Source organism: Garra rufa, chromosome 6 (assembly GCF_049309525.1).
Source record: "Garra rufa chromosome 6, GarRuf1.0, whole genome shotgun sequence".
Lineage (NCBI taxonomy): Eukaryota > Metazoa > Chordata > Actinopteri > Cypriniformes > Cyprinidae > Garra > Garra rufa.
In genome coordinates, this window is record NC_133366.1 from 717,988 (window position 1) to 738,095 (window position 20,108).

The following is a 20,108-nucleotide window of genomic DNA, read 5'->3' on the forward strand; positions in this document are numbered from 1 at the left end:
GGTAATGTGATGACAGGAGTTTAAAGACTAGATATAATGTGTTGCTTTGTTTTTAAGTAATCTACATGCTTACCTATTTTGAAAACAGAAAATGACTCTAAACACAAATGAACATTACATTTACATTCACACACAACATATCTGTCTTCCCTTACCTTGACTTGCTTCATAGGACTTTTTTAGATCGCAGAGACTTTTCCTGTAATCGGAGTGAGTTTTTCTGACTTGTTCAGATGGAGGCATCTTCTCTGTTATTTTATTTTTGTGGGTTGTTAAAAACTCAGATGAAACAATAAAAGTCTGTCTATCTGCTTACAGACTGCACAGCTCCAGCCGTTTAACTCGCTAGAATACATGTTCAGGAAAGCCTTGTCATTATGAGGGTGTGTCTCAGACCAGCCTGGTTTCATTGTTTCAGTGTAGGTATTAGAGCTTAACATTTACAGGCACAAAACATACATGTGTACATTTTGATTTATACCTAAACGTACAATTTAGATACTGAAACATTTAAATGGTAAAAAAAAGACAACATATTTACAAATAATAATAAATATTTACAAATATTTTATATCATAAAGATATTTGTGTCAATGCACTTCCATCATTTTATTGATAAATGGTGTAGACTTTTAGATCTCTTAACCTAAACATAACCTTGTTATAGTAAATATAAAAGGATATAAATATATAATAGGTTTAAAATTACAGTTTCAGTAACAATAGCATTAAAAAAAGTGCAATTAATAATTAATTTATTGCAAAAATGTCAAAAGCAGTGCCAAAATGAGAATCACAGTTATCTCTTGCATATACAAAGCTGTTAATCACTGAAAATATTTTTTCTGATTATTATCCCCAACCACTGTGCATGCGTTTCTCATTCAACGAACACGCCGCATCTGTGATGAAGCAGGCGAGAGCCAAATGCTGCTTTTTGGAGAATGCATTCCAGGTCTTTTCAAATGCATTCATCTGATCAGTTTTTGAAGAAAGCATAGATGTATCCTTCGCTGCCTTTGATATCCCACAATCCAGTGTTAAATCCATGAAAGGTGAGCTAAAAAAATAAACATGGCATCTGAAAGTTGCATTTGGTGGTCAGTTTGTGTTTTAGACCAACTTTTTGTATTTGGTGTTATTTCTAGTGAGAAATCAGTATGTTTTGAAACAGTTCACAGTAAGCAGATGAATTAATAGGTGAGGGGATCAGGTTTGGGTATAAAAGGTGAATTTCAGCCTCTGCGAGCCTGGATCATGGCTCATCGCTTTGTGCCAAATTTAATGGGAGAAGTGTCAAACAAATCAAAAACCACATTTCTCAAAGTAAAATCATGAAGAATTTAGGTCTTTCACCAACTAGATTCAGGGAATCCAGAAAATCCCAATCTGTGTACGACGAGGCAGGAAACCTGAGGGGAATGTGCGTGACTTTCGAGCCCTCAGATGGCATTGCATGAGAAGCCGTCATGCTGCGATGTTAAATATAGCCACATAGGCTCAGGAGCACTTTGGAAATCCACTGTCATTTACCACAGTCTGCCGTTGCTTTAAGAAATGAAACTTGAATCGCTGTTACTGATGGAGAAAACCATACATCAAATCTATGCAGTAATGCTGCCAGGTTCTCTAGGCCAGAACTCAACTTAGATTGTCCAAAAGCTCAGATGAGTCCACAGTTCAACTTGTTTTTGGGAAAATCTGTCCCAAAGACCAAAGGGACCATCCAGACTTTCATCAGTGACAGATGCAAACCCAACGACTGTCATGGTATAGCAGCACAGCAAACACCATGAGTGACTAGAACATGTGATATGTGTGAATGTACCAATAATATGGAGGCATATATTGTGATCGTACAAAGACATAAACACTGTCAGAAAAAAAACCAATATATACTTTCAAAGTACTAAAATGGACCTTTAAGAGGTAGGAAAGCAGAGGTGGGTAGTCCAGGGGTCAGAAAGTAAAAGAAGTGGCACAGAGTCCTTCTATTCAAGTCTCAAGTCAAATCCCAAGTCCTCAAAGAGTTAAAGGTAATTGTGCATTAGTGATGAACACCTGCTGTTACTGAGAATTACAGAGGATCAGATGTTAATGTTTTAATGGTTAAAATGATGCCAACATCATTGTGATCAATGTTGCAGCCATCACAATTTTTTACATATACAAAATATCCCAATGTCCCAACTTTTTTGGAACTGGGGTTGAAAATGTTTATTTTCCTTTTTGATGCATCGCTGGTGTTTGCTTATGTGCTCAATTGTAAATTAGTTTGGCCAAAAACTGTAAATGAATGTAAATATACATGTAAATGTAAACGAACATGCTGTTTGCCTCTTTTAACCTCCATAAATTGTTTTGAGTAAGGTGTGATGAGCATAAATGTTTGAAATATGTTTTAGATGAGTCAGTTATGATATGTGATATATTCTGTATGAAAATGCAGGATATGTGCTAGTTGATAATGATGAAGTTCAGAGAGACTATTTTCTGTTTATCAAAAAAAAAAATTGTTAAAGTCCTAAGTGTTTTCCATTTTGTTAACATTTTAATTTAGACATTAAATCTCTGAGAACTTGAGAGATTTAACGTCTTCTTTTATTTTAGCTGATTTCATGTAAGGCTGTGGCTGGAAGTCATGAAGGTTCAGTGGAAACATCTCTTGAACTTTCAGTGATCAGCTGAATCTCATTTTCAGTTAAAGTAAAAATGCAGTCTGTGCTGATTGTTGTTAAAAACCTGTTTGTTGTAATGTTTGTGCTAAAAGAAAATGTTCTCTTCCTCTCTATGTTATTGATATAGTTTGACAGTTTTCTTTTCTTCTTTGACAAGGAAACTCTCGAGTGGTTTGTCTCACGCTCGTGTTAACACTAAACCTGTTATACACAACACAATCTCCAGGGATGAATAAACAGTTTCAGTGTATAATTCCACACATAACTAATTTAAATTTAAATATTTTCATTTTTTCGTTTCACCTTACAGCAAAAAGCCCAGTGTTAAATTAGCTCTCCCAGTAGTTTATTTGAGTTCATGCACAAGAGTGTGAAAGTGTTAAATTGACACAAAGTTAAAGTTACTGAGATAATTAGTAATTAATTAAGTGATGATTGACAGCTTGTGAGAAATTCTTCAAAAACAAATAAAAAAGATGGACAGGATCTCTTGTTGTGGAATCACACGTCTGGTATTAAATGTTTACAATAACTATTTGACTGAACTCATTTAGAAACTAATCTTTGAATTATAATTCCTTTATTGGAAATATAAGTCAGGTAATAGACTCTTGATGCATTCAATGTTTCAAATCAAATAATGACTGCATTAAAACATAATCCTGTCTGGCTGTTTTACCTCAACCAAACACAATCTAAAGTAAAAAATGTAAGGATCAAGAGCCAAACTAATGCAAACACTGACTACTATATAGGTTGCTTAAAAATTGTGATTTTCTCCTTTTGGTGATTCTAAGGGTGTATATTTAATGTGTCAGAATTGAATCACCAAAGCCTTCCTCTGTAAAGCATACATCTAACTAATCAATGCAAAACTGAATAATAACAATCATCATCATCATCATCATCATGATCAATGGTATCAGTGTCCTTCGTATCTCAGTCAATGACAACCAAGACAAAATAATGAAAGACAACCAAATCACTACAAACAACACTCATGTCTATCGTGCTCTATTGTCAAGTGACTACTGAATAGCCGCCAGTGCATTGATAAATGTAACAATCAGATGTTTTGTATTTTTCAGCTAAATAAAAATAAATAAGACGTCAGTCTAGTTTTATTGGGTTCAAAGAACAATAAAATATAATACAAACCTCATTTTGTTAATGCATCCACTGATGTCATTTTGCAAATGCTTCTATGTTTAATAATGTCTTTGTAAATGAATTCTATGTCTGTTATCTGAGCTTTGTCTTCTGTAACTCTTACACATGTCCTTTCAGGTTTACGTGCAATTGGTTTTATTTTTAAGCACTATAGCATAATGTGATTTCTGGCCACGAATGGAATCAATATTTGGTTTTAAATATATTTTATTTACATTGTACACCAAAGCTTTTTACAACACAGCTGTCAGTGAAATTATCTCATATTTACTGAGTAATACAGGCCATCTCTGTTTGTGGAAGGACGTGTTCAGAGGCATTATGGATGTAGAGTCAATGTTAGTTGATTCATTATGATTAGATGAATGGAGTATATGAAAGACTTAGTAGTGTTTGTCACGAAACATAGCGCTAAATATCAGCATTAAGCTTTATTTTCCTTGTCTAACCACATTAAACGGTTCTGATATATAGTTCCCATGTGAAGTTTAATTATCATTCATACTGTCTTCAGTCGCATAAAGCAGCTTAGTTTCACTTGAGAATGTGCTGCTGCTCTGCGCCACTAGAGGGAGTCTATTTCATTTGAGCGGAGTTAAAAACGAAAGTGAAAGTAGACGAAAATAAGCGAGTAATAAATATAACACATATCTGAAAATTGTGTTTCAAATGTTTGTTTAAAAGTAAACATTAACTTACGAATATTCGAGAAAATGCATGAAAGAGAAGTATAGCTGCTATCAAGTGCTCTTCAGTTACAGTGGAAAGCTGCAGGAAGTTTGTGGTTGCAATGAATTTTAGCTAAAATAACCTAAAAGTACAGCAGTGCACAATATCTATATTTATATTATTGGTAATTAAAATGCCCGTATCATAAGCTGTCCTGCAGTTATTCTACAGCAAATTAAATGGGCATACTTAATAACATTAATAGTCCCCCTTTACATTAGGTGGCCTTAACTATACTATGCACTTACATTTAAATTAATCATTTGTTATAATGTACTTATTACATGTTTTTACATTGCACTTATCTTTTTTAAAAACCTATATGTAATTACATTTGTAATTAATTTCTGTAATTACCACTGTTGACCCATCCCTTACACCCTAACCCACCCTTAAACCTACCCATACCACCAAACCTGTCCCCAACCTTACCCATAACCCACCTTAATAGGAGCAAAAGTGCAATGCAATATGACCACATTAAGTACATTGTACTTATTTTCTGATGCAAGTACATTATAAGGCCACCTAATATATAGTGACCACATTAATTATTGTAATGTAGCTGTACTAAAGTGTACAATGGATAATCCACCCGTTAAATGAAATTCCCTCATTTACTCAACTACATTTTTCTTTGTTTGCATGTCTGTCGAAAAGTAAAGATCTGAAATAGATAATCTCCTTTTTCCACAAAAAAAGGTCAGTCAGTCTCTCAACACTTTTTAAGAAAGTTTGAGGACATTGACGGTGAAATGAGTTCTCCATCTCGTGTAAAAAATGATGAAAAATGCGTGCCAGCACAGTGTGCCAAACGTTTACCAGTAATGGAAAAACAGTCAAAGACTATCATCTGGAGTAACAAGTGCTAAAAGAAACAAGTGACTTCCAGCCACAGCCTTGAATTCAGTTGAAATCAAAGAAGACATTAAATCTCTCAAGATCTCAGCACTCTGCAAATAATGTTTTTCTTACTTAGATTTTTTTTTGTCTTGTTTCCAGTCAAATATCTAAGAATTCTTAAATCAAAAAGGAAATTCTAGATGAGTAAAACTGTCTTGTTTTTGGAAAACAAAACAAGTCAAAATTAAGTGTTTTAGCTTGAAACAAGCAAAATAATCTGCCAATAGGGTAAGAAAAATAATCTTGTTTTCTGTTTGAAATAAGATTTTTTATTTTACCACATTGGCAGATTATTTTGCTTGTTCTAAGCAAAAACTTCCTTAATTTTAACCTGTTTTGTTTTCTGAAAACAAGAACATAACTTTCACTCATCTAGAAAATCCATAATTTTTAGATAGGTTGGCTGGAAACAAGACAAAAAATCAAAGTAAGAAAAGCATTTTTTGCTCCACAAACAGCATCACTCATTGGATTGCTATTATTCTGTCAGATGACTGCAAAAGTTCTTGTTATGTTTTATGTCAACTGACTTTTTATGTCACAACTATAACATACAGACCCATAATTTAAACTTTTTTATTGCATAATTATGATTTATTTTCTCACATCACAATTTACATGTTTTATGTCATAATGATTTTTTTAATCATGATTTCAACCTTTCATGTCAATTTCAGTCTCATAATTACAATTTAGTATGTCATAATTATCTCTTGAGATTTCTTACAGCTTTTATTTAGACACACAAGTTCGAATAAGTGCTTTAAACCAACAAATGCAAAGCAAACTAAACTGAGGATTCATATGAAACTGATGATGCTGGAGATTACAGTATAATTGATTCAACATTCAATATCAAGCAGAGCATTATAGCTAAAGCAGGTGCAAAGTGACTCAGGGGAACATTTACAAAATAAAAGTCTAGCTGAAGCGCAGATGATAAGAGCTGATAGAGACCTCTGCTGGTCACTGTTTATGCAGACAGCGGCAAGCTTTCCACTGATCAAATAGAAGTGTGCTTAAATCATTTGCAATTCTCATAATATCAGTACTACTCCTATTTAACTTTTTTTCCATTATAGTTTTTTTTTTCTGTCTGTATGTTTGTTCAGTAACATGAAGATGAGCAAGGATTATTTGATATTTTGTCTACTTGTAAATAAACTACCCCTATAGATTATTAATTCAACAATGAGTGAAATTACAGACACAGCCATAACCGTAAATGTCACTATAAACCATACACACATTATTTAAGTTCAAATTTGGATTTGCACCAGTTGTGAAAGCACTTCTCAGCCTCCTCCAACTTCTTCTTCTCCTCCTCTTTATTCCCATCAGTTATTTTGTAGTAAACTCTGACCAGCTCTTCATTAAACCTCTTAGGCAGGAAACTGGACAGCTGACAGTATGAGACAAATGAGATTCTATTGTAAGGAAACTTGAACATGGAGTAAATTACCTACACTATAAACATCAGTCCAGCATTCAAACAATACATTGATTTAAGCTCCTGTATTGTACTTTAGTGAGGAATTAATCACACTTATTTTACTAAATTATGATGAACACTTGATGATCTGAAATAAACTGTCATGAGTACCTGATAATCTTTAATGGGAGACGCTTCATTGGGTTTCCTCTTGCTGTAGAAATAGACATGTTCAATGGGGTTTTTGTCCTTCATGCCATGATCCAGATCAACCACCTGAGAGATGAAATAGTTTGTGAAGGAATGAAGGAAGAGATGAAGGGGTGAATTCAGTGAACAGCTGAGCATCTTATTTCAGTTACAAAGCCTCCAATATATTTTAAGTTTGCAAATCAGCACTGAAATACATCATAACTTACATGAACTGAGAAATCTTCAGCTTTCAGAGAAACAGTCGGGTCAGTAGATTTGTACTTCTCTACTGCATCTTTCCATGTTTCTGGCAGCTTTTCCTGATTTGAGAAAGTCAGTGTTAAAAAGATCATGATCATTATGCTAATATCACTAAACCATGTTTTTTTTTTTTTTTCAAATTTTTTTTTTTTTTCATTTCTGTCCAACCTTTGATATGTTTTTCTCAGTCAGACGAGCTTCTCCAACAAACTTTGGCAGCTTTCTCCTGATGATCTTGTTCAAGATTTCTCGAGCTTCTTTCAGATTGTCAGCAGTGGAGGACAAGATCTGCTCAAAGATCTCATCTGACAGAACGGAAGATTCATTATTATCATCAAAACAGGCTTTTCTGAAAATGTCTTATATGCAAACAATAATAATAATTATATGATTTTTTTGTGTGTGTTTAGACAAATAACCATAAATCTAAAAAAAAAAAAAAAGTATGTTTTTAATGGTTTATTCTTATTCAAGATGAACTATGTACTACAGGTAAAATCTACCATATTTCTTCTTTTTTGTTTAGTGCTGGGTTCAGCTGACCTGTGAGTTTGCTGTAGTCCTCTGCCGTCTTTATGGCTTCAGAAATCTTCAGCATATATTTAGGTTTTCCTTCATGAAGATCACGATCGGCTCGTATGAGTGCTTCTGCAAGCCTAACACAGAGAAAAAAAAAAACAGGCAAGTTAGTGTTTCAATCATGCAAAAGGAACACAGTAAGTTGCCTAATGCTGAAGAACAAGTGATGCAGGATATCAATATATTGTCTGATCATGGATAATCACATCTATGTGTTTTATATCCACATCCTCTTCTTGCACAGAGAGACTCACATGTCTTCAATGATGTTGCAGATCTTGTGCTGATAGGCCTGTCGATGGAGAGTGTATCGGGTGCGAAACATGTCATAAACATTATCAGCCTCCTGTTAGACAGACAGACATCAGTGTGTCAGAGATCAGGATCATATAAAGTACTGCTCACATTAAATCTGATATTAAGCCTCTCATTAAAAAAACACACAACTTGACCCCAACTATTTAATTAATTACAGACCAGTCTTGAATCTCCCTTTTCTGTCAAAGATACTAGTGTTCCTTTTTACAGAAAAATGGTGTCTGTAAAGATTTCCAGCCAGGATTAAGACTACTCTTATTGGAGTTACAAATGACCAGCTCTTATCATCTGATCATGGTTTTATTTCATCTGCAGTCATGTACTTTAAGGTAAGATGCTTTGCACATCAAGTGGCTTTAGGGAATAGAGTGATCACTGAATCAGGCACCTTGTCTCTGAAGCAGATGTGTTTTCTTCCGTTCACTTCACAGACTCGAACAAACCTCAGCAGACGCTGATGATCAAAGCTGTTTCGAATGCCCAGGTGATGACAGTCTCTGTCAAATGAGCATTAGAAATGGGTAAATGATAGGATGATCTTTAATCCAGCTTGTTGATGTATATCTGTATGTCAGACTATCAAAAGGCTAAGACAAGGCTGAATTAAAGTTGTTAAATATAACAATAATAATATTATTCAGTATGATTTCTTGGCATTTTGTAAGATTATGTAATTTATTTTCTTCATCATATTTACCGTGCAAAATAGTCCCATTTGTCCACATCGATGCCGTTCTGTTTATTTGCCACAATCTCATACAAGAAGGACTTGTCTTCATCTCTGCCCTTGTATGTCCACTGAACAGAAAAACAAAGGTTGTAAGTAATTCACACTGTATTTTACTGAATTGTCAAGAATCAGTATGTACCTCTGCAGTTTTTGCCCCTTCGATTAACTCTTTAATGAAGGTGACGTCTTTATCATCCAGTCCATGTTCTTTCAACACGTCTTCATTCTCAGCCTTCAGACTCTTCACAATGGCATCAAACATCTGAACTGACATCTGCTCATGCTGTTGGTAAAGACAAAAAGATCATAAATGCATATATGACCAAGGAGTCGATGTGCAATCTACTATCAAATTCAATGTCTATTGTATTTATTTAACCTAATTAAGGATTTATTGATTATTTAAAACTGCTCACCTTCCACTTTTCAGGGATGTCATCAGGCAAGCCTAAGGAAAAAAAAAAACAGGTCATAGCAAAACATTTCAAGTTAATTTATACTGTCCCAACAAACAGTGTATTGTTGGGTAACAGTTCTGCATGTCCAAATAAAACAAGGATATGAGGGGGGGGGGGGGGGGGGGGGGGTTAATGTTACAGACCCAATATGATTTAACTTCAAACTGGCACTTTACCTTTAATATTTTTTATTTTTTTGGCTTTAGGAATAACGAGGCCATCAAATACATGAGAAAATGGTCCATGACCTAAGAAATAAAAATAAAAAAAGTTACTCCCATAAGAAATACAAAAATAGTAAGATTTTTGTAGAAAATAAAATAAAAGACAAAACTTAAATATTTAAATGTCTGTTGTTACTCCTGATATTTAATCTTAATAATAATAATAATAAAATCAACACAAATATGATAATAAGATTTTATTATTATATGTAATATATTATTTATTCAGGTTTTATTTATTTATTTATGTTATTTTTTTACGATTTGCTAAATTATTTTTACTTTCCATAAGCCTAAGTGCTCCTTACCCAAGTCATGGCACAGACCAGCGATCTGAACACATAGGAAATCCTGTTTGGTAATTTTAAGCTCTGGCTGATTGTCATGAAGAGTCTTCACCAGACAACCTGCTAAATATGCCACGCTGACACACACAAACAACATGTTAGTTTTAACTGAGCTTACTGATTGGTTATACAACACAATAATCATTTTAATGAATGACTGAAAGATATAGAGATTCAGTTGAATGTTTACAACCAACTCTCTACAGTTTCGTGGTATTGAAGGCTCAGAAAGCTAATACCGTATTTTACAACTGACCTAATTATTAAAGCCTTTAATTATAATAATATCTCACCCAAGAGAGTGTTCAAAGCGATTGTGAGAAGCACCAGGATACACCAGGTATTTCCCTCCCAGTTGTTTGATGCGTCTCAGTCTCTGAAACTGAGGAGTGTCAATGATCTTCACCAGCAGCGGGTTCATCTCCATGTGTCCGTGAATGGGGTCATTGAAGATCTACAAGACAAAAGACATCAGTTTGCTTTCAGGTTTTAACTTATAACAACCAACTGGGTTAAGATAATAACTTCACAGAACCTAAAGATGCTGTTTTGAGATGTGAAACCAATATTTTGAAAACATGGATCATAATTTATAGTGACACTGCATGATTACTGGAGGTTATAAAACGGCTATGGACTTTGATATTAATACATCCTATGTAAATACATTTATAGCTCTCATGGTGTGCAAATGTTTAGGTGATACATGTCTGCAGCAGGACAAATGACAAAATATGCAATGATGTGTCACAGTATATGTCTGAACATTATTTGCACTGCAGATATTATTAGGTCCTAAACTGCAAGTAAAACAGTACCATTATCAAATACGTTCCTATGTGGTAAATAACATCTCCACACTGTAAAAAACAACCTATAGAATCTACTCAATAAAATGGGGTAAACTGATGTAACAATTTGCACAGTTTGTTTGGGTAGATTCTATCCTATATATCTGAGTAAAGAATACCTGAATTGATCAGCTAAGACAAACTAAAAAAAGTAGGTAAAGTCTACACAGCAAAAAGCCCAGTATTAAATGAACTCTCCCAATAGTTTGAGTCCATACTCAGAGTATTAAAATGAACACTGAAGCAGTGTTAGAGTTATTGAGGTAATTAAGTGATTCATTGAGTGGTGATTGACCATTATTAAAGACCTGATGTTAAAAAGCAGAATCACCAAAAGGAGAAAATCTAATTTTGTAAGTCACCATTATAGAGGTCAGTGTCAGCATTAGTTTAGCTCTTTACCATCAACTTCTTAACATTAGGTTTTGTTTGGGTGCTCTAATTGAGTTATAACGGTCAGACAAACCAGGAGAAATTAGATTATGTGGTGTTGAACATGCTTTGACAAAGTCATAATGTAATGACCAGAATAACTAAATTATATTTTATGTTAATTAGGCTGGATTAATCAGAGTATTAATTTTCAAGCTTATTTTGACAAAAATATACACATATTTTAGATATAGACACACAGACATCAACAATCAGCATGAGAATCACAACAATGGTGACCATCAAAAACGTATGTTGTAGCCAATCAAAACTCATCCGTGTCTCCCATCATGCATTGCGGCATGAATAAATTATGAGCTGATTATTTCCGTGATGTTTAGAGTTGATCTGTTTCTGAATATGCTGTTTGTCACCATTGTTGAGATTCATATGCTGATTCCTGATGTCTGTGTGTGCCTAAAAGAGCAACTTTTAATTTTTTTTTGATGAGAGGAGCTTGTAAAAAGGCCAATAAAAAAAAACAAACAAGCTTCATTTTGCTGCTGTGAAACCCCAATGCAGTTGTAATAAATATAGAACTGAAAGACTACACTCTAAACGATTCCAGTGGCTCAAATTAAGCTTATTTTAAACCAGAATTATCACCACTGCATGACTTTTGCTCTTTAGCTTGTTTGGCTGGTTTAAAGCTTAATGCTAAAGAGCTACAGGTCAAGAGCCCAACTAATGCTAACACTGACCTCTATAATGGTGACATAAAAATTTTGGTGTCTTCAATCATTTTCAATCACCACTCAATGAATCACTTAATTACCTGATTAGCTTTGACACTGCTTCAGTGTTGATTTTAACACTCTGAGTATGGACTCAAATAAACTCCTGGGAGAGTTCATTTAATACTGTGCTTTTTGCTGTGTAGACTTTACCTACTTTTTTTTTGTTTTTCTTAGCTGATAAATTCAGGTATTCTTTACTCAGATATATAGGATAGAATCTACCCAAACAAACTGTGTAAATTGTTACATCAGTTTACCCCATTTTATTGAGTAGATTCTTAAATTCAGGTATTCTTTACTCAGATATATAGGATAGAATCTACCCAAACAAACTGAGTGCAAATTGTTACATCAGTTTACCTCATTTTATTGAGTAGATTCTATAGGTTGTTTTTTACAGTGTATATAGGTTGCTTAAAAATTGTGATTTTCTCCTTTTGGTGATTCTAAGGGTGTATATTTAAAAATGTGTCAGAATTGAATCACCAAAGCCTTCCTCTGTCAATGCAAATCTGAATAATAACAATCATGATCATCATCATCTTGATCAATGGTATCAGTGTCCTTCGTATCTCAGTCAATGACAACCAAGACAAAATAATGAAAGACAACCAAATCACTACAAACAACACTCATGTCTCTCTCGCTCTATTGTCAAGTGCCTACTGAATAACCGCTAGTGCATTGATAAATGTAACAATCAGATGTTTTGTATTTTTCAGTTAAATAAAAATAAATAAGACGTCAGTCTAGTTTTATTGGGTTCAAAGAACAGTACAATATAATACAAACCTCATTTTGTTAATGCATCCACTGATGTCATTTTGCAAATGCTTCTATGTTTAATAATGTCTTTGTAAATGAATTCTATGTCTGTTATCTGAGCTGTGTCTTCTGTAACTCTTACACATGCCCTTTCAGGTTTACGTGCAATTGGTTTTATTTTTAAGCACTATAGCATAATGTGATTTCTAGCCACGAATGGAATCTATATTTGGTTTTAAAAATATTTTATTTACATTGTACACCAAAGCTTTTTACAACACAGCTGTCAGTGAAATGATCTCATATTTACTGAGTAATACAGGCCATCTCTGTTTGTGGAAGGACGTGTTCAGAGGCATTATGGATGTAGAGTCAATGTTAGTTGATTCATTATGATTAGATGAATGGAGTTATGAAAGACTTAGTAGTGTTTGTCACGAAACATAGCGCTAAATATCAGCATTAAGCTTTATTTTCCTTGTCTAACCACATTAAACGGTTCTGATATATAGTTCCCATGTGAAGTTTAATTATCATTCATACTGTCTTCAGTCGCATAAAGCAGCTTAGTTTCACTTGAGAATGTGCTGCTGCTCTGCGCCACTAGAGGGAGTCTATTTCATTTGAGCGGAGTTAAAAACGAAAGTGAAAGTAGACGAAAATAAGCGAGTAATAAATATAACACATATCTGAAAATTGTGTTTCAAATGTTTGTTTAAAAGTAAACATTAACTTACGAATATTCGAGAAAATGCATGAAAGAGAAGTATAGCTGCTATCAAGTGCTCTTCAGTTACAGTGGAAAGCTGCAGGAAGTTTGTGGTTGCAATGAATTTTAGCTAAAATAACCTAAAAGTACAGCAGTGCACAATATCTATATTTATATTATTGGTAATTAAAATGCCCGTATCATAAGCTGTCCTGCAGTTATTCTACAGCAAATTAAATGTGCATACTTAATAACATTAATAGTCCCCCTTTACAATAGGTGGCCTTAACTATACTATGCACTTACATTTAAATTAATCATTTGTTATAATGTACTTATTACATGTTTTTACATTGCACTTATCTTTTTTAAAAACCTATATGTAATTACATTTGTAATTAATTTCTGTAATTACCACTGTTGACCCATCCCTTACACCCTAACCCACCCTTAAACCTACCCATACCACCAAACCTGTCCCCAACCTTACCCATAACCCACCTTAATAGGAGCAAAAGTGCAATGCAATATGACCACATTAAGTACATTGTACTTATTTTCTGATGCAAGTACATTATAAGGCCACCTAATATATAGTGACCACATTAATTATTGTAATGTAGCTGTACTAAAGTGTACAATGGATAATCCACCCGTTAAATGAAATTCCCTCATTTACTCAACTACATTTTTCTTTGTTTGCATGTCTGTCGAAAAGTAAAGATCTGAATTAGATAATCTCCTTTTTCCACAAAAAAAGGTCAGTCAGTCTCTCAACACTTTTTAAGAAAGTTTGAGGACATTGACGGTGAAATGAGTTCTCCATCTCGTGTAAAAAATGATGAAAAATGCGTGCCAGCACAGTGTGCCAAACGTTTACCAGTAATGGAAAAACAGTCAAAGACTATCATCTGGAGTAACAAGTGCTAAAAGAAACAAGTGACTTCCAGCCACAGCCTTGAATTCAGTTGAAATCAAAGAAGACATTAAATCTCTCAAGATCTCAGCACTCTGCAAATAATGTTTTTCTTACTTAGATTTTTTTTTGTCTTGTTTCCAGTCAAATATCTAAGAATTCTTAAATCAAAAAGGAAATTCTAGATGAGTAAAACTGTCTTGTTTTTGGAAAACAAAACAAGTCAAAATTAAGTGTTTTAGCTTGAAACAAGCAAAATAATCTGCCAATAGGGTAAGAAAAATAATCTTGTTTTCTGTTTGAAATAAGATTTTTTATTTTACCACATTGGCAGATTATTTTGCTTGTTCTAAGCAAAAACTTCCTTAATTTTAACCTGTTTTGTTTTCTGAAAACAAGAACATAACTTTCACTCATCTAGAAAATCCATAATTTTTAGATAGGTTGGCTGGAAACAAGACAAAAAATCAAAGTAAGAAAAGCATTTTTTGCTCCACAAACAGCATCACTCATTGGATTGCTATTATTCTGTCAGATGACTGCAAAAGTTCTTGTTATGTTTTATGTCAACTGACTTTTTATGTCACAACTATAACATACAGACCCATAATTTAAACTTTTTTATTGCATAATTATGATTTATTATTTCACATCACAATTTACATGTTTTATTTCAGAATGATTTTTTTAATCATGATTTCAACCTTTCATGTCAATTTCAGTTGCATAATTACAATTTAGTATGTCATAATTATCTCTTGAGATTTCTTACAGCTTCTATTTAGACACACAAGTTCAGGATATACCAACAAATGCAAAGCAAACTAAACTGAGGATTCATATGAAACTGGTGATGCTGGAGATTACAGTATGATTGATTCAACATTCAATATCAAACAGAGCATTATAACTAAAGCAGGTGCAAAGTGACTCAGGGGAACATTTACAAAATAAAAGTCTAGATGAAGCGCAGATGATAAGAGCTGATAGAGACCTCTGTTGGTCACTGTTTATGCAGACAGCGGCAAGCTCTACACTGATCAAATAGAAGTGTGTTTGATACATTTGCAATTCTCATAAAATCAGTACTACTCCCAGTTAACTTCTTTTACATTATAGTTTTTTTTTCTGTCTGTATGTTTGTTCAGTAACATGAAGATGAGCAAGGTTTATTTGATATTTTGTCTACTTGTAAATAAACTACCCCTATAGATCATGAATTAAACAATGAGTGAAATTACAGACACAGCCATAACTTCAAATGTCACTATAAACCAAATTTGGAGTCGCACCAGATGTGAAAGCACTTCTCAGCCTCCTCCACCTTCTTCTTCTCCTCCTCTTTATTCCCATCAGTTATTTCGTAGTAAACTCTGACCAGCTCTTCATTAAACCTCTTAGGCAGGAAACTGGACAGCTGACAGTATGAGACAAATGAGTTTCTATTGTAAGGAAACTTGAACATGGAGTAAATTACCTACACTATAAACATCAGTCCAGCATTCAAACAATACATTGATTTAAGCTCCTGTATTGTACTTTAGTGAGGAATTAATCACACTTATTTGACTAAATTATGATGAACACTTGATGATCTGAAATAAACTGTCATGAGTACCTGATAATCTTTAATGGGAGACGCTTCATTGGGTTTCCTCTTGCTGTAGAAATAGACATGTTCAATGGGGTTTTTGTCCTTCATGCCATGATCCAGATCAACCACCTGAGAGATGAAATAGTTTGTGAAGGAATGAAGGGAGAGATGAAGGGGTGAATTCAGTGAACAGCTGAGCATCTTATTTCAGTTACAAAGCCTCCAATATATTTTAAGTTTGCAAATCAGCACTGAAATACATCATAACTTACATGAACTGAGAAATCTTCAGCTTTCAGAGAAACAGTCGGGTCAGTAGATTTGTACTTCTCTACTGCATCTTTCCATGTTTCTGGCAGCTTTTCCTGATTTGAGAAAGTCAGTGTTAAAAAGATCATGATCATTATGCTAATATCACTAAACCATGTTTTTTTTTTTTTTTCAAATTTTTTTTTTTTTTCATTTCTGTCCAACCTTTGATATGTTTTTCTCAGTCAGACGAGCTTCTCCAACAAACTTTGGCAGCTTTCTCCTGATGATCTTGTTCAAGATTTCTCGAGCTTCTTTCAGATTGTCAGCAGTGGAGGACAAGATCTGCTCAAAGATCTCATCTGACAGAACGGAAGATTCATTATTATCATCAAAACAGGCTTTTCTGAAAATGTCTTATATGCAAACAATAATAATAATTATATGATTTTTTTTTTTTTTTGTATTTAGACAAATAACCATAAATCAAAAAAAAAAAAAAAAAGTATGTTTTTAATGGTTTATTCTTATTCAAGATGAACTATGTACTACAGGTAAAATCTACCATAGTTTTTCAGCTGACCTGTGAGTTTGCTGTAGTCCTCTGCCGTCTTTATGGCTTCAGAAATCTTCAGCATATCTTTAGGTTTTCCTTCATGAAGATCACGATCGGCTCGTATGAGCGCTTCTGCAAGCCTAACACAGAAAAAAAAAAAACAGGCAAGTTAGTGTTTCAATCATGCAAAAGGAACACAGTCAGTTACCTAATGCTGAAGAACAAGTGATGCAGGATGTTAATATATTGTCTGATCATGGATTAATCACATCTATGTGTTTTATATCCACATCCTCTTCTTGCACAGAGAGACTCACATGTCTTCGATGATGTTTGCGATCTTGTGCTGATAGGCCTGTCGATGGAGAGTGTATCGGGTGCGAAACATGTCATAAACATTATCAGCCTCCTGTTAGACAGACAAACATCAGTGTGTCAGAGATCAGGATCATATAAAGTACTGCTCACATTAAATCTGATATTAAGCCTCTCATTAAAAAAACACACAACTTGACCCCAACTATTTGATTAATTACAGACCAGTCTTGAATCTCCCTTTTCTGTCAAAGATACTAGTGTTCATTTTTACAGAAAAATGGTGTCTGTAAAGATTTCCAGCCAGGATTAAGACTACTCTTATTGGAGTTACAAATGACCAGCTCTTATCATCTGATCATGGTTGTATTTCATCTGCAGTCATGTACTTTAAGGTAAGATGCTTTGCACATCAAGTGGCTTTAGGGAATAGAGTGATCACTGAATCAGGCACCTTGTCTCTGAAGCAGATGTGTTTTCTTTCTTTCACTTCACAGACTCGAACAAACCTCAGCAGACGCTGATGATCAAAGCTGTTTCGAATGCCCAGGTGATGACAGTCTCTGTCAAATGAGCATTAGAAATGGGTAAATGAAAGGATGATCTTTAATCCAGCTTGTTGATGTATATCTGTATGTCAGACTATCAAAAGGCTAAGACAAGGCTGAATTAAAGTTGTTAAATATAACAATAATAATATTATTCAGTATGATTTCTTGGCATTTTGTAAGATTATGTAATTTATTTTCTTCATCATATTTACCGTGCAAAATAGTCCCATTTGTCCACATCGATGCCGTTCTGTTTATTTGCCACAATCTCATACAAGAAGGACTTATCTTTATCTCTGCCCTTATACTGAACAGAAAAGAAAAAGCTGTAAGTAATTCACACAATATTTTACTGAACTGTCAAGTTGACTTAAACACTGGAGAATCAGTAGGTACCTCTGCAGTTTTTGCCCCTTCGATTAACTCTTTAATGAAAGTGACGTCTTTATCATCCAGTCCATGTTCTTTCAACACGTCTTCATTCTCAGCCTTCAGACTCTTCAAAATGTCATCGACCATCTGAACTGACATCTGCTCATGCTGTTGGTAAAGACAAAAAGATTATAGATGACCAGAGGAGTCAATGTGTATGCAGTCTACTGTCAAATTCAATGTCTATTGTATTTAACTTTAACTTTTTTTCGATTAGTTAGTAAAACTGCTCACCTTCCACTTTTCAGGGATGTCATCAGGCAAGCCTAAGAAAAAGAACCAGGTCATAACAAAACATTTCAAGTTCATTTACACTGTCCCAACAAACAGTGTATTGTTGGGTAACAGTTCCGCATGTCCAAATAAAACAACAATATGAGGAAAAAACTAGAATGTTCACAGACCTGTCTGGTTTAATTTCACACATTTAGGTCCTAGAATCTTACAAGTACTTTACCTTTAGTAGTTTTTATTTTTTTGGCTTTAGGAATAACCAGGCCATCAAATGCATGAGAAAATGGACCATGACCTAAGAAAGTTAAAGGAATGAGGTTGTTGTTTTTTGTTTGTTTTTTTTTTACAATTTGCTAAATTATTTTTACTTTCCATAAGCCAAAGTGCTCCTTACCCAAGTCATGGCACAGACCAGCGATCTGAACACACAGGATATCCTGTTTGGTAATTTTAAGCTCTGGCTGATTGTCATGAAGAGTCTTCACCAGACAACCTGCTAAATATGCCACACTGACACACACAAACAACATGTTAGTTTTAACTGAGCTTACTACACTGTAAAAAAAAAAAAAAAAAAAAAAAAAAAAAAGTTCCTTCAATACTGCAAAACTGTGGAGATCTTGTTGTAAACCTTCAACATTCAATTATTGCATTGTATAACCAATCACACTGTAAAAAAATGTTTCAAAAAGTTGTTTCAACTCAAAAAAATTTGTTACCCCACTGACTTAAATTTTTTAGTTTAGTCAACTAAAGTATTCCTGTTGTCACTTAAATTAACATTTAGTAACTTAACATTTCAAATTGAGTGAACTAAAAATTTTAAGTCAGCAAGGTAACAAATTATTTTAAGTTGAAACAACTTTTTGAAACATTTTTTTTACAGTGTGATTGGTTATACAATGCAATAATTGAATGTTGAATGTTTACAACAAGATCTCCACAGTTTTGCAGTATTGAAGGCTCAGAAAGCTAACATTTTCCAATTGAACTAATTATTATAACCTTTGATTATAATAATATCTCACCCAAGAGAGTGTTCAAAGCGATTGTGAGAAGCACCCGGATACACCAGATATACTCCTCCCAGCTGTTTGATGTGTCTCAGTCTCTGAAACTGAGGAGTGTCAATGATCTTCACCAGCAGCGGGTGCAGCTCCATGTGTCCGTGAATGGGGTCGTTGAAGATCTACAAGACAAAAGACATCATTTTGCTTTCAGGTTTTACCTTATAACAACCAACTGGGTTAAGATAATAACTACACAGAACCTAAAGATGCTGTTTTGAGATGTGAAACCAATATTTTGAAAACATGGATCATAATTTATAGTGACACTGCATGATTACTGGAGGTTATAAAACGGCTATGGACTTTGATATTAATACGTCCTATGTAAATACATTTATAGCTCTCATGGTGTGCAAATGTTTAGGTGATAAATGTCTGCAGCAGGACAAATGACAAAATATGCAATGATGTGTCACAGTATATGTCTGAACATTATTTGCACTGCAGATATTATTAGGTCCTAAACTGCAAGTAAAACAGTACCATTATCAAATACGTTCCTATGTGGTAAATAACATCTCCACACAAGTCATGAGCAGGACATGATTTTAAATTTTGCTCTAATTTTGCATAGAGGAGATTTTTTGCTTCCTTTTAATGTCACTTGCCTTCATGGTGAACTCTGAAAGCGTAAGGAGCATTCCTGCAAATCCTCAGCGCACTTCGTTGTTCTTTT

The 20,108-nt window shown here is 34.0% G+C and overlaps 3 protein-coding genes across 3 annotated transcripts in view; all 3 read right to left on the reverse strand.

Moving 5' to 3' along the window:
• Positions 1-243, reverse strand: part of LOC141336257 (deoxynucleoside triphosphate triphosphohydrolase SAMHD1-like) — an 8,265-nt gene extending 8,022 nt beyond the window's left edge. Inside the window, exon 1 of the mRNA XM_073841809.1 lies at positions 156-243. Coding sequence (XP_073697910.1) covers positions 156-243 — 88 coding nt within the window. The remainder of the gene's footprint in view (positions 1-155) is intronic.
• Positions 244-6,729: 6,486 nt separating this feature from the next.
• Positions 6,730-13,165, reverse strand: LOC141336259 (deoxynucleoside triphosphate triphosphohydrolase SAMHD1-like). Its single transcript, XM_073841814.1, has 14 exons — positions 13,127-13,165; positions 10,315-10,475; positions 9,983-10,098; positions 9,627-9,698; positions 9,409-9,440; positions 9,132-9,275; positions 8,960-9,060; positions 8,651-8,759; positions 8,199-8,290; positions 7,909-8,021; positions 7,534-7,670; positions 7,332-7,424; positions 7,084-7,188; positions 6,730-6,882 (listed from the first exon to the last, which is right to left on the reverse strand). The coding sequence occupies exons 1-14, from the start codon at positions 13,163-13,165 to the stop codon at positions 6,730-6,732; spliced, it is 1,467 nt and encodes a 488-aa protein (XP_073697915.1).
• Positions 13,166-15,698: 2,533 nt separating this feature from the next.
• On the reverse strand, positions 15,699-20,046 carry LOC141336262 (deoxynucleoside triphosphate triphosphohydrolase SAMHD1-like). The gene is made up of 14 exons (XM_073841817.1): positions 20,041-20,046; positions 19,391-19,551; positions 18,757-18,872; positions 18,586-18,657; positions 18,363-18,394; positions 18,075-18,236; positions 17,909-18,003; positions 17,600-17,708; positions 17,148-17,239; positions 16,858-16,970; positions 16,500-16,636; positions 16,298-16,390; positions 16,050-16,154; positions 15,699-15,848 (listed from the first exon to the last, which is right to left on the reverse strand). Exons 1-14 carry the CDS (start codon positions 20,044-20,046, stop codon positions 15,699-15,701), a joined length of 1,443 nt encoding a protein of 480 aa, XP_073697918.1.
• Between the last annotated feature and the right edge of the window lie 62 nt (positions 20,047-20,108).